This window comes from Eutrigla gurnardus (assembly GCF_963514095.1).
Source record: "Eutrigla gurnardus genome assembly, chromosome: 18".
NCBI classification, from domain to species: Eukaryota; Metazoa; Chordata; class Actinopteri; order Perciformes; family Triglidae; genus Eutrigla; species Eutrigla gurnardus.
In genome coordinates, this window is record NC_139929.1 from 2,107,110 (window position 1) to 2,124,525 (window position 17,416).

The following is a 17,416-nucleotide window of genomic DNA, read 5'->3' on the forward strand; positions in this document are numbered from 1 at the left end:
ATATACGCTGCAGCCATTATGGCACGTCATCACCTCTTTCACGTGTGTGTGTGTGTGTGTGTGTGTGTGTGTGTGTGTGTGTGTGTGTGTGTGTGTGTGTGTGTGTGTGTGATCCCGCTCTTTCTCCCTTTTCTCGTGCTGCTTCCGTCACCCCCCCTTCACCTCGTCTCCACACAGATACGCTCCCTAACCCAGACACCACGTCAGCTGCAAGCTGTTTGCCTTCGTTCTTTCTTTTTTTTTGCGTGCGATGCCGGCGCCCTTGCTCTCCGTTTCATTGTCATGAACCCCACGGACGACTCCGGTTACATGTCGCCGACGCTGCCGGCTCAGAGATGTGTCACTGCGCTGTCGCCACACACCATTTGCATGAAGAGAGACCTGAAGCAAATACGGCAAGACGGAGCCAGATATGTTTTTTTTTTCCAAACGGCAGCTCGTAAAATAGTCAGAAAAATGTGTGCTGGCATAAAAAAAAAACTGTAATCCCGGTGCTGGGCTGCAGATTACCTGAGGAATCAATCAGCACGTTGTGTTAAGACGCGGTTTTTACAATGCTGATGCCTTGTAGAGCATAGCAATGCTCTTATTAACATTTCTCTCCTGCCTTTCTTATCTTCCCCCTCTTCTCTTGTCACTCTCTCTCCTCTCTACGTTAATTTGTTTGGCACTCAACTCTCTTTGGACACCTCCTCTCTCTCTCTCTGTCTTATCTCGCCTATTTCACCATTCCATCCATCACTTCATTCCGTATCTTCCAGCTTTCTCTCCTTAATCTGCCGTTAGATTTCATCTCATCTTTTTTTCTTCACATGAATCAGTCAAAACGTGTTTTATTGTCCTTCCAGGGCCTGCGTGGGAGCCAGGGACCCGTACTGTGGCTGGGACCTGCTGTTGAAAAAATGCACCACGCTGGAGGAGAGCGTCCGGATGAGCCAATGGGAGCAGAGCATCTCAAAATGCCCCGTGAGTACATCTCCGAGGCTGGTTTGTCGGATCCGTACTCACGTTGCTTTGTTACTTTTCTTCTTTTTTTCGTCACTGCTTTGAAAAGTTCAACTCAGCCTTGACGGTCGCTCCCTCTCTCTCTCTCCACTCCACATTTAATACTCTGGTATTCATGTTTGAAAGCTGCAGTCTGCCCTGTATTCTCTCTCCAAACGCTCACAACTTACAAGCCACCAAAAAAAAAATCATCTTGGGTCTTGAAGAACTGGACTTTAATCTCCGACTCGCTGGTTCATTAGAAATCAGCTGGTTTTAACGATGGTATTGGCTGGTAGCGCTTCCTTGTCATAGCCGATATAAACAAGTTGCTTGGTTCCGCTAATATGTTTGCCGTTGCTATGACAACAAGTGAAAGCTACCGCTAGCATCTTAGCAATCAATAAACACCCATAAGATGACAATTGGGCCTCATATAAACGCCACTTTAGAAACTCTTGGCCTCGTTTTGTTGTTGTTTTTTGACCGTGGCCCTAATACGCCGTCGTAGGTTCCAGCATGGCTCTGCTTCTTTCTTTTCTTTTTTATTTTTTTTTTAGCATTTCACACAGACATCATTTTCCAGCCGGTCCGCAGCGCAGAGTTGCTCTGTGCCTTCGTGCCCTTTTATGTGGCTTCGTGTTCAGAGGAAGATTTGGCAGTGGAGCCGGCGAGCAGCACCCAGCGGCGTCTGTCAGCGCAGCTCTGGCAGGAAGTTGGCCACCGCCGCATTCACACACACACACACACACACGCACACACACAGTCGTTCGTGCAAATTATAATTCCGCCAAGTCACTACTTGTCGCAGCTCAAAACCAATTCTAATGTCGGAGGCAAAAGCATCAAACAGAGTCGTGCTTTCATGTTAACCCATTGTACGTAGTTTTAAGGACATTAATATCACGTCCAGTTGTGTGCAGTAAATATGAAGCTGGAGAAGCTTAGCTTAGCTTAGCATAAATAGTGGAAGCAGCTCCAGACCAAAAATGCACCAAGCAGGACCTTTAAAGCTCAGTAATTAACATATTCTGGCTATAAAACGTCCCAAAAACAGCATTTTATACACCGTAGACAAACAATATGTGTTAATTAGCGAGCTTTAGCTGTGCTTATGGGTGTTTCATCCTGTTGTTTCTCTGTCTTTATGTTTAACGGCCCCTAAACTATCTAAGGGTTTGATTAAGGATCACATCCGGTGTGAATGTATTTTCATTCGGCCAACACACCAGTAATGGTAATGTGTATTTACTCACTTAAAGCTCGGTCTAACCAGATCCACAGTGAAGCATGAATTAACGTTGGCAGTAATCACTTTGTGCTCTGACGGAGATGAATAGCTTTTACAATAAGGCGGATCGTGAAGCCAGACCAGAACGGAGGGAAAATAGTCCGCAACCAAATTCAACGCCAAGGATGTAAAAAAAAAAACCTGGAAAAACAAGAAGTCGTCTTTCATCACAGTTAGCGTTTGGTTTAGTCCGTTTAAAGTGGCTGTTTCCTCCCTGCAAAGTAAAAGTGTGGAGCTTTTTCATTCTAACGTTATGTAAGCAACAAGAGATGTGCAACTTATTCACTCAATAAAGTCCTGGTCTAGTCAAGTAAAAACTGAGTCAAATTTAATTTCTTCTCTGTAAATGTTTTCCTTCTAAAAGTCATTTTAACCAAACCCTCCGACTCTGAGAACATTATGTTACAGTATAGCTGTTTAATTTCAGCCTGTGAAGGAAAAATAAATGACTTTTTACCTTTATAGCTTTTCATCCACCTTCAGAAATGATCATATCATTATCGTCTTTTCTCTTTTCCCTGTTTTAATGACAGAAATCACTCTTTTTACTCTTCACACCAGTGAGAAGAGTTATTTAGATGCATGCAAATAACACATCAATGATTGTTGAAAGTCTTTTTCTAGAAGCCCGTTGATGCAAATGTCTGTTTTAGCCGAGCGTCGCCCAATTTAGGCCGACGCTGGAGTTCAATTACCAACAGCAGGGCCGGCATTTATTCCTCTCGCTCTCTTCTTCCCCGTACCAAAGTGTTGCATTTTTAAATCACCCTGAAATGTAGCCCCGTGACACGGCTCGCATCATCCGCCGGCTCTCCATCTCACTCCGGTGTTTTTTGCAGCTTGTGTGCCGGCGACGATGTAATATCCTGTTTTCGCTCCGTTTCACTTCGCGTATATTTATGTCGCCACTTTTCTTCATTTCCTCGTATTTCTGTCCCTTAAATGTGTCCATTCGCAGCTCTACTTTTCTATTATGGAATATCATCACACCCTGAGACAATTTTCATATATCCATCCATTTCGGCTGCAATTTTTGGATGTGCTGCGGTTGATATCATGCGGTGTATTTTTTGCATCTAATTTGCGTAAAATTGATTTGTGTTTGTAGCTGCGGGCTGCGTTTCCACGTCCCTGAAGGCGACCCGTTTCTGAGAAAAGACATTTTCTCTCAAAATGTCGTTGTTTTTCCCCGTTCAGATCCGTAACGTGACGGTGGACGGCGGCTTCGGCGCCTGGTCGGGCTGGTCCACCTGCAGCCACAGTGACGGGGGAAGCGCCGGGTCCTGCCTGTGCCGGACGAGAGCCTGCGATAGCCCCGCCCCCCAGTGCGGAGGCCAGCACTGCTACGGGATCAGTGTGGAGGTCGCCAACTGCTCCAGGTTATACAGCTTTAAAAACAAATCCTCCATCTGTCTGTCAACAGTCCATGAATATGGATTTCTATCTGGAAACGTGATAATTAATTCTCTGCATCCTCACACCTGCTCCATCCGAAATCACTGTTTTTGGCAGTGTGTGTGTGTGTGTGTGTGTGTGTGTGTGTGTGTGTGTGTGTGTGTGTGTGTGTGTGTGTGTGCGCGCATCTCTTTCAAAGTTCGTCACAGAAATAGAAAAAAAAAATCTCATAGCAATTAAACTTGACAAATGCAGCTAAGTGTTGATTGTTTTTTCACTCACACTTCTCGGACTTCAAATTAACCGAGATGATGCTGTTGTGCATCAAATATCTCAGAAAAAAAAAAAAAACAGAGCCAAGAGAGGGGGGCAATATTCAAAGAAAAAAAGTGGCGAATTTGTGAGTTTTTTAAGATGCTAACAACCTGCATTTATGCTAGCTAACGTCCTATGAATGTACGTTAATTTATTTTTCTAATTAATACATCCTTACGTGTGACAACGCCTCGTTAAGGTCCTTAGGGTGACGATGTTGATGCTTATTGTTGGTTTATTGATTGGGGCTGTTGGGCTAAGATGCTAGCGGTAGCTTTCACTTGTTGTCTTAGCCGATTTAAAGAAGTTGCTTGGTTCCTCTGAGAACGGATGTTTGCCGTTGCTATGACAACAAGTGAAAACTAGCATCTTAGCTCAATAAACACCCAAAAGATGACAATTTGCCCCATTTTTCCTCGGCATATTGCCCCCTCTCTTGGCTCCGTTTGTTTTTTTATACAGTGGCTTTAAACCGCCGTCGTAGGAAGTCACCAGAGCCCACATTCAATGACTAGAGGTCGATAAATGCAGCTGTTTGAAAACCCCCTTGGCTTCCAAACCATCACCTCTCCATCAGCAGCTCAGACCGATGATGTCGCTCTGTGCGTTTCCATAGGAACGGCGCGTGGACTCCCTGGACTTCCTGGTCGCCCTGCAGCACCAGCTGCGGCATCGGCTTCCAGGTCCGCCAGCGCTCCTGCAGCAACCCGACGCCTCGCCACGGCGGCCGCGTGTGCGTGGGCCAGAACCGGGAAGAGAGGTAAGACTCACACACACAGACACACACACATACATTCACATGCACTGGTTAAAGCAAACAAACAGCGTACATAAGTGTTGTATTTCTGTGCACGATAATAAAAACACAAGAGAAGAAAGCTATTATCTATCAGTTAGGAAGCATGATTTCTCTTTTTTTTTTCTTTCCTCTGCTCACATCTGTCCAACTTTCTGACAGCCAATTAAGGGATGAGTGGGATAGGCCTGTGCTCGGGTAATTATCTGGCTTTCACACGCACACAGAAGCCCAGGCGACGTTTTGAAGCTTTGGAGGCTTTGCCGTAGAAATAATCACCGTTTTCTTTTTTTTTCATAAAGATGTGTTTGTCTGTGGTTTCTAAGCAACCTGTTCTCGGCCGGAGACAAAACAAATCTTTCAAGGAGAGAGTAAAGGATCACAAAGCAGCGCCAGGTGGAACGAGTCAGAATAAATACATATTCATACAGTTTCATTAATCTCTCAATTTGTTCTCTGTCATCTCAAACTTCCATTTCATTGTTTCTCCAAATCAAAAACACCGACAGAGGAGAAAGCTGACAGCTTTGTGTTTGAACATTAGACGATGGCGTCTTTACAGATTATTTCATCCTCATGAAGACTCGTAATGGACGTGGAAGCTGAAAAAAGTGCAAAGAAATACAGTTCACAGGTTACAGGGGAGGAAAGCAAAAGAAGGAGAAAATTGTTACCAACCGTTACCACGGCAACAGAAACGGCATTGTGATGGAGGAGTAATTGGATACAGCCTTCAAGGATGAACCTTATATTACATCCTCGTTTTTCTTTTTTTGCTTCTTTTCTCTTTCTTTGCACTTTCTTTTTCATTTCCTCTCTCTAACCTCCCACTTTTTCTCTTTTTCTCACCCAAACCTCCTCCTGGTGGAGCCGTTTTCCCCTCGAGGGCCGCTCCACCGGGAGCTCTGAAGGGAAATATATGGAGAAACGGCCACAGCCCAGTTATTCACGAAACCACGTTGGGAAGAAAACGCTGGCTGGCACTTAAAGACCACCCCCCCCCCCCCCCCCCCCCCCTCCCTCTCACTTTTCTTTCCTTCTCCGGGCTTTAATCTGCTTTGTTTCATCTCCCCATCCTGCTCTTAGTGCTCGCTCTGTTCAGCTATTTAAAACACCTTAGGCCAGTTAGAGGCCAGCTGTGAGGGCTGCAGACGGATCATTGGAGGATTGAGGTGTGTGTGTGTGTGTGAAAGAGAGAGAGAGAGAGAGAGAGAGAGACAGGCTTATGGACAGTAAGGCAGAGCAATAGAGAAAATGTGTTAACAGATGAATTATGCTTTGTCAGTTGGAGTCTGCCTGAGGGAGAAAGGGATAAGATGTGGAGACTAGACAAGTGTGTGTGTGTGTGTGTGTGTGTGTGTGTGTGTGTGTGTGTGTGTGTGTGTGTGTGTGTGTGTGTGTGTGTGTGTGTGTGTGTGTGTGTGTGTGTGTATTTGAGCATTTATAGGTGTGTCAGGTATCTACGTCGGCGTATTTGGGCCACTGTAGGAAAGGTAACGGAGCCGAGAGAGGGGGCAATATTTGGAAGAAAAAAGTCACAAATTTGCGAGTTTATATATTTATATAGCCGATATATTAACAGGTTGCTTAGTTCCGGATGTTTGCTGCTGCTATGACAACAAGTGAAAGCTACAAAAAAACTGGGTGAAACGTATCATTGAATATCCCAAAAACACCACCATGTTTCTGTAGGAGCTTCCAGGAAACAGGAAGTGGCACTCTATCACGCCGAGCGTCTCTTTTAAAAGCCGTGGAAGTGCTTTTCTTTTCGTGGCTGACGAGCTCAGAGGTGTGAGCCGCTGCTCACTTTGTTCTTCTCGTGTTTGGATCCGAGTCGTGTTAGAACATGTATATAGGGTGTGTGAGCTCATATTTATAGAACATTTCTCTCACCTTTTTCTTCTTTTTTTTCTCCAGCCGGCCGGCTTCCCGTTAGTTTTGGCTCTGATTGTTAGTTGCAGCATGGCAGCGCGTTTGGAAAACCAAAGAAAAAGATAAACTCCAAATGTTGTGGAAACGACGGCGCCCGTGGGCTCAAATCTGGTCGGTTAATGTCGGCGCGTTTATGAACCTTCTGCCCGTTTTTCCCTCGGACATCATCCTCACTGCTTACTCAGCCAGTCATTAGGAGCCTTCAGTCCCTTCTGCTGTCTGGAGACTGGACACTGTGATTGGTCTACAGCAGAGACCCGGTGGAGGGACCCCCTATTACATATCATATAATGTTCCTTATTAACCAATAATAATGTGTAGTTCCATGTATAACAGTACTTTGTAATGATGGATGGATACAATGATAAGACATTAAAATAATAATTGTTGAGAGATTCATATTTTAATTCCATTTTATCACAATTTATCAACATAATATTAAACAAACAGAACAGTTTGGGATCAAATCATTTCAGGGACCCCCCCTGCAGTAACTCTGTGGACCCTCTAGGGGTCCCGGACCCCCTTTTGAAGATCTCTGGTTTAGAATGATTGAAGTTTGTACGACGATGATGATTTTGAAGCTGTAAAACTGCTTCATAGTATCCATCCTTGGGTATTTGGGGTCTGCACACAAGCCTTTATGTGTGTGTGTGTGTATGTGTGTGTGTGTGTGTGTGTGTGTGTGAGTGTGTGTGTGTGTGTGTGTGTGTGTGTGTGTGTGTGTGTGTGTGTGTGTGTGTGTGTGTGTGTGTGTGTGTTTGAGTGTGTAAACCCCCCACTGTATCATCCCACTACAAGCGTACAGATTAGAGAAAATGGAAAGAGAACAAACTGCTCTCGGGATCTTTTTACAACGATATAGTAAATATATATATAATATAGTGTAGAGAATACAGAATGTAGCTTATTTTTGTGTGACTTGCCACCAACAGCAGCAGAGTATTTGGGAAAGCAGCACAATGGAAGCCTCTTGGGGTGTAAAGTAAAAGCTGTTTTTACCACAACAAGACTTTTTGTCCTCTTCAACAAGACACTCATGTTCCCAAAAACACAACTGAATAGCAATAAAGTGCACATTTTATAGTATGCGTCAAAAAAAAGTTATAAAAATAAATGGTATGCGCTACTAATAAGGCTGGCAATCGTCTGTCGTTATTGTATAACGAGGATTTGAGTAATTAAGTATTTTAGTTTTCCTCGTAATCCTGTCTTGTAAAACGAGGTAATTAGTGGATGATTTTTTTTTACTGGCTCATATCAATGAATTATGCAAAAAAAAAAAGCACATTAAGATTCTCCATACTGTGCTTTTATGCAACGGTGGTCGTTACGGCACCAGGAGATCCACCGCCGAGCCGTCGCTGGTGGCAACATCCAATCACATGTTCCGGTTTTCACAGAACGACGTGTCCTCTGTCACCGACGCCACATCAGAGAGATTTGCTCTTTTCTTTTTTCTTAAAGCGATGTTTGTGTGCCTTTTTTCAGACATCCTCTTGTCTTGTGGTGCGAATCTCTTTGTAGCTATTTTCACATTTCAGTGGCGAGGGTTTCCAAACGTCCTTCACGTGTATAATTCCAGTGTCCTGCAGGAGAAAGTAGCTGTTCCTCTTCCAAACAACCGTCACACATAATCCACTTACATGAGTTTGAAAAGGTCTTGAAATGTGTGTTGTATGTGATGACATCTATGATAGAACAGAGAAAAGAAGATCTCCATATTTGAGGGACTGAAAACAGCATTTTGTGACATTTCTTTATGAAAAATGACTTTTGATGATGAACAGATGATGAAAATAGTTGGTGATTATATTTCTGTGGATCTGTTAGTGGAATTAGTTTTCCTTTCATTTGTGGTCCTTCTGTAAAAAGCTGTCTCCAAACATCATGTTGGTTGTTTAGAGGACAATAACATCTCATTTAATGTGATGAACAAGTGACATAATAAGTAGACTGAATACTGACCATTGGATTGATACAAAGATGGAGTTTACCACAGCTGGAAGGGGCTGGAAAAGCATGGAAATGCACCTGGAAAAGTGCTTGAATTTGACTTTGGAAAAGGAACCCTGAGTAGTAATGATGCACTAATGATATTGTTGGAAATATGAACTCATGAAAGTGTAATTATAATTACTGAGTAGTGTATTCGGGGTAGGATTAAATAAGTGTATGCTAACTTTAATAGTTTTCTTTTGTATTACTCATATTTTCAAAATTAAACCTTCATTCATAATTATTTTCATAATAAGGGATCAAGATAAATAAAGAGTTCCTGATTCATCTTCTGGAATACATTTACCTGCTGACACCTCCCTTTGCTCCGCCTCCAGGTACTGTAACGAACACCTGCCCTGCCCGCCGCACATCTACTGGTCGGCCTGGTCGGCATGGGAACGCTGCCCAGTGCCCTGCGGCGGAGGCATCCAATCACGACGCAGGACCTGCGAGAACGGCAACGACTGTCCCGGCTGCGGTCAGGTACGTCACGGCCGCCGTTTTCCTGAAACTCCGCCTGAATCGTGATGAAATTGGCACATTTAACACGACAGTTATCCCCCAACGGCTATATTTATACGGCGGCGTTGGCAGCCATCAGATTTATGACCAACATATTTAACACCACACACACACACACACACACACACACACACACACACACACAGTAATCACTCCACATATGAATAGGCTTATTTTTTGTGCCACAAAGCTTTCCTCCACAAGCACAGATGATGCAAGTAAGTGTTGAAATATGAGCGTTCTCCTTTACAGAATTATGTGATGTGCTATTTTCACACACACACACACACACACACACACACACACACACACACACATTCCCTGGTAAAAATAAGTGAGAATGAACATGATAGCTGTAGCCTCTGGTGTCCCGCTTGGAGGTGGATTAGAGAATGTGGGTCAGGGTCTCGTGGATGCACGTCGTTATTGTTTGACTTCCTTATGAAAGCCTTTCCAAACCAATTGTGGTGCAGAAACATTTGAGCTTTGGATAGTTTACGGGGAAAACAACAGATATCCTGGTTTTAGATTTATAATAATATGAACTTTTTCAAAATCTGAATGTACGTCAAATAAATGTTTTCTTTTTTTAAATCTCCCAAACGCTGAATTTGCATCCAGAAACCACATAATATTTAGCTCAAAATCACAGATATCCCTAATGGCCCCGTTGTGTTAATTACCCATGATGCATTAGTGGCTGCGGAACATTCAAATGAATACACTGATCTCCCATTAAGTCCCATTAAGTCTCATGTAAGTCTCACGTACACACACTCTCCCCTCAGACAGGCAGCTGTCCCACTGCGTCCATGCGTGCACAGGGGCATGCTGGGAATGCAGCGGCATTCCTGGAAGGAAACTCGTGGGGGGGGGATTCTCGGCACCTCGTCATTGCGTCACAGAAAGGGAAAAGCCTTTCTTTGACTGGCTGGGGTTTTTTGATGTTTTGGAGACCTTTGAGGTATTGTTTTATGTATTTATTGGAGTCTGTGTTGAGGGGAGAGTTTTCTACTGATTACAGGAGGACGTTTTTTCAGAATTTTCAGAATTAACGTCTCTTCCCCCCCGGAGGAGGACGTTATTCGGACAGCTTGGCGAACTCGTATTATTGGCTTACTGCACGTGCACATTTACTCAGATCAAAAGGTACATTTACAACTCTGAAGGTGCATAAACGCACAGCTGTCCACGGTTAATAGTTGCTTCAGTGCCGTTAAAGCCCCTCAGTTTTATACATTTGTGTCTTTTTTACGGCGGCGAATCAGAATTACTGTAGGGAAGAAAAAAAAACACGGGGCCGAGAAAAGTGGCACATTTACCAGTTTATATTGCCAGTTCATTTATGTGAGGCTAAATTGTCATCTTATGTTTATTGATCGGGGCGGTTAGGCTAAGATGCTAGCGGTAACTTTCATTTGTTGTCATAGCAACGGCAAACACCCGATGTTAGTGGAACCAAGAAACTTGTTCATATCGGCGATATATATTTATAAAGTGGCAAATTTGCGACTTTTTTTCTCCGAATATTGCCCCCCTTCTCTTTTTACGGTGGCTTTAAAACGCCGTCATACTTTTTCCTTCTTCTTAAGATCTTTTTGTGTCTTCGAGGACCACGAACCCCCCACAAAAACATGATGGATGTTTTTTTATGAGCCATCTGTCTGCGTTCTTCATCCCCCGGAAATCTCCATGTTTAATTAAACAGAAGGAGACCAGCACTCCTAATCACACACACACACACACACACACACACACACAGACACACACACACACACACACACACACACACACACACACAGAGGTTGCAGCTTCTGTCATCACACACGTGCTGCTTCTTCAGACCGGACACCCCACCGAGACGTCTCGGACGTGGTGGTTCATGTTTACTTGTCAGGATGAGGTCGCCACGGTAACCACCTCGGCATCAGCAGCCGGTGTTTGCCAGACATGAATCGACAGCGACGGGCTAACATCTGCTTTTCTTTACAGAGAGTTTTCAAGAAACTTTTTATTATTTTTGAAAAAGGATCAAAGATGGACTGTAAGAAAAGAAATCTATTTAGTTAGATTTGTATGTCTCTATTGATGCTTCTACAACAGAGTCACACACTGAGTGGAGCTAGCAGGGATTCAGGTCAAGGACACTGTCTTTTCTAGACAAAAGCCTTTTTTATTCACGGTGCAGCTAATTCACTAAAAAATGTTGCTACACGCACGATTAAAAGAACAAACTCCCTGAACTGCCCTCCCTTTGCCCCCGTTGACGTAAAGCCTCGGCAGTCTTATCATCATGGAAGTACTTAGTCCTGGAGGGGTTGGCTTTTATTTTTTATTTTTTTATTTCTGCTGATGCAAAAGGCCACATGACTGCAACTTCATCAGTCTGAGCCAGCGGCCCGTTGCCGCGCTGCTCCGTCTCTCTCGTTTCACTGTATCTGCATTCCGGGGGTTTGAGTCCCCAGAGGAGTCGGGCGATATCTGGGCTGGAAATAAACAAGCGGAGGGCTCTGGTGGCCCGGCGGTGGAGTACTTCACTGAAACAGTGTGCTCAGACACTCAACCTTGGAGAAATCAAACAATGAAGCCGTGAGTCATTAATCAGAGGTTCTTAATATTACATTTAGTAAGTTGGTAACGTGAAGTGCTGCTAACAGGAAGACATTCATCCTGTGAAAGAGCTTGTTTGATGATGATCATCCCAGCATGCTTTTGTGCTGTATAGAAGCTCGAGGAGGCGATCAATAAGGACGCCTTGTTCAAGAGCATAATAGAGGAATAGAAGGAAAAGATATCCACTCAGTTGTGTTATTCACGATGCTGCCGTCTCTTTAGTAACCAGCCGGGAGGACAAGGTTTCCTCTTTGTTTTAGTAGAAATAGAGAGAGAAACTTCAACCTCCATGATCGAAGCGGATGTTTTTCAGCACTTTGGTGAAGAATAACGTAGTATGAAGTATTACAACGACAGAGAGGGGGCAATATTCTCAGCAAATTTGCAACTTGTCATAGCCGATACAAACACAGGATGTTTGCCGTTGCTATGACAACAACGGAACGCTACCACTGACATCTTAGCCCAACCACCTGATCAATAAACAGCCACAGGATGACAGTTTGTCCTTATATGAATAAAAGCAACAATAAGCATCAACATCGTCACCCTAAGGACCTTAACGAGGCGTTGTCACACGTTGGGAGGATTCATTAGAACCATAAATGTACGTACCGGTACAATTAACTTGCAAATTTACTCCAGTATTAAACTTTGACTTAAGGGGGAAACCTTAAGATAAAAAACATGAAATTAATATTACTGTCATAAACCTCCATCAAACTCTATGTGGCGTTCCCTCCGCCTGCCTTCACCCCAAAAAAACGTTATTATAGGATGCATTTCCTCCCGATAACAAGGCAATGAATCATCGAGTTTGATTTAAAAAATTCAGAGCTAAATCAGCAAGTAATTCCTGCTGTGTTTAACGAGAAAAAGCTCCTCCGGCGCTGAGCTTGCTCATCCGGACCAGGAGTGGTACGCTCCTGGTGTTATTTCCTCCCACAGCCAATTTCAGACTACTTTCATCAAGAGGAGGGGGGAGGGAGGGGGGGTTGATTGTGATCAGCGTAAGGAACACTTCACCGCCGTTACACTACAAGTGTTTTAAACAGTGAGGGTTTAGAAGAATGCAAGATAATGAGTTGTGTGAGAGTTCTGTAGTTTTTGCTCTTTAAATAATGAAACGCTGATAACAAGCTTCTTTTTGCATGAATTCATGGTGTCACATGACTTTCAACGTCTCCGGAGAGCATTTACACGTTAATCGTGGCGTTCTCATCTCTCCCGCTGTGAATTGAACGGCTTTTTAAGAAGATTTCCTTCCTTCTACAGTCGAGCACATCAAATATCTCTCCCATGCAAGGAATCCATTTTTTTAAAGGCCATTATTCTCAGTCTTGACTCTGCGTCTCGGAGTTAAATAAGTCAAACAGGAGGCCGTGCAGCGCCGCCGGAGCACACAGAGCTGCTTAATGACACCCAGAGCTTCTTCTATTTACCTGCCAGTCGGCCAGCAGACTGCCAGAATGGAAGTTAAGCACCCAGTGTGTGTGTGTGTGTGTGTGTGTGTGTGTGTGTGTGTGTGTGTGTGTGTGTGTGTGTGTGTGTGTGTGTGTGTGTGTCTGAGTGTGTGTGTGTGTGTGTGTCTGTGTGAGTGTGTGTGTGTGTGTGTGTGTCTGTGTGTGTGTGTGTGTCTGTGAGTGTGTGTGTGTGTGTGTGTGTGTGTGTCTGTGAGTGTGTGTGTGTGTGTGTGTGTGTGTGTGTGTGCGTGCGTGTGTGCGTCTCTCTGTCTGTCTGTCTATCTGTGTGTCAGTGTGTGTCCACTGGTGTGAAACCTGGAGACCTGCTGCTGCTGGCCGACTTCATTATGGAGTCAGACTGGGAGACGGAGAGAGAGAGAGAGATGGGGGAGAGAGAGGGAGAGAGAGAGAGAGAGAGAGAGAGAGAGAGAGAGAGAGAGAGAGAGAGAGAGAGAGAGAGAGAGAGAGAGAGCTTGACGTTGGTGTGGTTGGTCTTGCTCTAACTTGAACGTGGAGGATTAGTCACTCTGCTATCTCACATCAGGACCACTCACTTAGACATTAGCTTACAAGCTAATCCTATATACACACCTCTCTCTCTCTCTCTCTCTCTCTCTCTCTCTCTCTCTCGCCCGCCCGCCCGCCCGGTCCAATAATATGGATAATGAGTGTAATGATGGTCGGAGGCTGGAGAGGCACTTTATTATTCACCTCCCACCGCTGGCCAGACACCACAGAGAGCCTTTTGTTCCCACACACACTCACACACACACACACACACACTCACACACACACACACACACTCACACTCACACACACACACACAGACACACACACACACACACTCACACACACACAGACACACACACACACACTCACTCACACACACACACTCACACACAGACACACACACAGACACACACACACACTCACACACACACACACACACACACACACACACACAGATGTAAATATATACAATGTAGTTCGCCCTCCACTCCACATTCATACATTTTTCAATATAAAAAAAAAGGAGAGAGGCCGAAGGCTTATACTTTCCCTGGCACTCAGACACTATTATGACACACTCTCTCTCTCTCTCTCACACACACACACACACACACACACACTCACACACACACACACACACACACACACACACACACACACTCAACTTCTTTCCCCTCAGCCTATAACACCTTAAAAAACATACAAAATAAAGCAGAAAGGTCTGTGGATGGAGACTGGAATGAGATAGGAGCCGCCTGAATCCATAACTCAGCCATGCATAAACTTATAAACACCCCCCCCATCACACAAACACACACACACACAAACACACACACACACACATCACTGCCAAAGTGCCAGAAAAGTCAAACTTTCACTCTTTAGTCCTGCTTCGACACCTTTGCACACACACACACACTTCCACGCCGACCAATCAGGCGGCTTGTTTGTGTGAGGCGGTAAAATGCTAACGGCCGTCCTCTCTCCGGAGCTGCAGCCAGAACCACATTACTTATTCCAGCTCCCATTTTGGGTTTTTTATTAAAGGTGTTGCACTTCATTAAAAACCGCTGCTATCCCCGCTCTCGCCTGCAGGGGGCGCACGGGTGTGAGAGTCGAACAAAAGCAGCAGGCTAATTGAATCCAATTGTCACATCTGATTGCTTTTTTCCAGCTCGTGTTTTTCACTTTCCGGTTAATTTCTTTTTGAAATTGAAACGCGAAGCGAGGCGGAGTGAAGAGTACGGGAAATGTTTGTTGTTTTGTTTGTTTTATTACTTTTATTACCTCTGGAAAGAATGCGATGAAACGTTTAAATAGCTCATTTTTTTTGCCAGTGAACAGTGAATGAAAGTTTAATGACAGCGTGGTTTCCGAGGCGTATTTACATGTAATATATATATATATATACGTGTAACGTGACCGCTTCACTGCTCCGGCTCAGTTTTAATGGAGTTATTTTATTTGTGTGTTTCTGTGGTTTTTATGTGCAGAGCTATACTGATGTTTATTTCACATCCGTGGGTCCGTTTTAATGCATTATTCAAAACATGTCTTAAAAAAAAAGCAAAGGGGACGGTTGTTGTTTTTGTTATCACGCCAGATTTCGTATTCACCCGCGATGACGAGACGCTTTTATTATTGCAGGAAAAGAGACAATAAGCCGTCGGCTGTCCTTCAGCGTTTGTTATTGGATGAAACAGACGTTTGTGTTTTCATATCGTGGACCCCCCAGGTGCTTCTGATATGTGGGGCACCAGATCTTCATGGCATTAGGTCATATTCTCACCATTGCAACATTGCTTTATTATTATTATTATTATTATTTAGAGGCCTGAAGAGGAAGTATCCACTTGCAACACAAAAAAGCAATATTTATTTATTTATTTCAATTGCTGTTTTCAAATGTATTATTATTATTTAGTTTTTAGTCATTTCTATATATGTAGTGATGGTGTTATATGTTGGGGACCGCCTCTCGAAAAATAGATTTATCCTAAATCAACACATTTCATCAAACATGTTAAGTGTTTTGTAGTCCATGTTAAGTGTTTTGTAGTCCATGTAAAGTGTTTTGTAGTCCAGATACCTTCCAGGACCTTGAACGAGGTTCCAGTAATTATCTCCTTAGTCCTTCTGCATCGACACTAATCCTTGGAGAGCGAAGAGGAAGAAACGCTTCCCAGACGAGGGTCATTAAATATTAACCGTATTTGGCCGCCGCCATCAACAACTCACACAACAAACATCGTTTCCTCCTTCACGCCGTGTGCCGTGTTTTTATTCGCCGTAGGCGGCGAGACGCTGAGGTTGCCTTTTTTTTTTTTTTGCTTCCCTTTTTCAGTCATGGGCTGATTGTGGGCGGGGCAATACGTGATGATGTTAAATATTAATGTGCGGAGATGATTACTGCGCTAGAGCGAGAGAGAGGCAGGAAGTGAGGCGGAGGTGACACCCTCATTCATCACACCGAGCCCCCGAACAGAATGTAAATCCTCCCTGTGTTTTTAACCTTGGTACCCCCGAGGGGAGGGGGGGGAGAGATGGGGGAGAGAGAGAGGGGGGAGGGAGAGAGAGACAGGGAGAGAGAGAGACATCGAGAGAGAGAGGAGAGAGATGGGGGGAGAAAGATAAGGGGGAGGGAGAGAGAACGCTAGAGAGAGATGGGGGACAGAGAGAGGGGGAGAGGGGAGAGAGAGCTTGACAAAGTGTGTGTTGGTCTTGGGGGGGTGATGATGGTGGATGGGGGAGACAGAGAGGGAGAAAGGGAGCTGACACAAAGCAAGTTATGAAGAGTGTGAAAGGGAAGATGGATGATGGATAGATGAATGAGACCAGGAGAGGGGAGGTGGGGGGGGGATGGTGGTAGGGATGGGGGTGGGGGGGTAGAAGGAGTCCTGCGTTGCTGTATAATGCATCGCGGTCCTCTCCTCCTGACCTGTCAGCCGGTCCGGTGTGACAGGCTGACGGATTGCAGAAAGGAACTCTTATCTTATTTTGCCGAGGTCTGGCAGTCACTCAAGGCCCATTCAGCATAAATAAACAAGCAGAGGGGAAACGGCAGCCGTCTCACCTTCCCTTCTTGCCCTGTCATCTCCCCCCGTCCCCCTCCTTATTTATTTAACCGGGGCACAAAAGAGCCCGATATTACACTCACCTATAATCAAATAGAGCAACCGGCAGGATATTTTCCTTTCAGCCACGAGGGCCAAAATAAAAAGTTTTGTTGTTGAAGTAGAAGATATAGAAGAAGATATATATAGTTATATATCTACTTCTACTACGTTACTGCATTAAGTCCTGTTTGTTTATGAATGAAACGAATGAGGGGGATTCGAGAGAGAGAGAGGGGGGAATAATCAGAGAAAAAAAGTGGCAAATTTGCGAGTTTATTAGTTTTTTTTCTCCCTACAGCGACCCGAATACGCCGTCGTACAGATGACACATACAGATCTGTAACACAGTACAGTTAACCAGGAATCAGAAGGCCTTTTAAGGATGACTGACGATGAAAGCTGTTTACTTCCTCCTAGAATAAGCCCTTTAATTCCATATTAGTCACCGCTGAGAATTAAAAGAAGCATCCTTTGTCCC

At 44.3% G+C, this 17,416-nt stretch overlaps 1 protein-coding gene across 2 annotated transcripts in view; it reads left to right on the top strand.

Moving 5' to 3' along the window:
• Positions 1-17,416, top strand: part of sema5a (sema domain, seven thrombospondin repeats (type 1 and type 1-like), transmembrane domain (TM) and short cytoplasmic domain, (semaphorin) 5A) — a 104,113-nt gene that overhangs the window by 67,528 nt on the left and 19,169 nt on the right. For both annotated transcript variants that reach the window (XM_084033850.1, XM_084033849.1), the window contains exons 12-15: positions 849-966; positions 3,473-3,654; positions 4,602-4,745; positions 9,050-9,197. In XM_084033850.1, the coding sequence (XP_083889976.1) occupies positions 849-966; positions 3,473-3,654; positions 4,602-4,745; positions 9,050-9,197 (592 nt within the window). The remainder of the gene's footprint in view (positions 1-848; positions 967-3,472; positions 3,655-4,601; positions 4,746-9,049; positions 9,198-17,416) is intronic.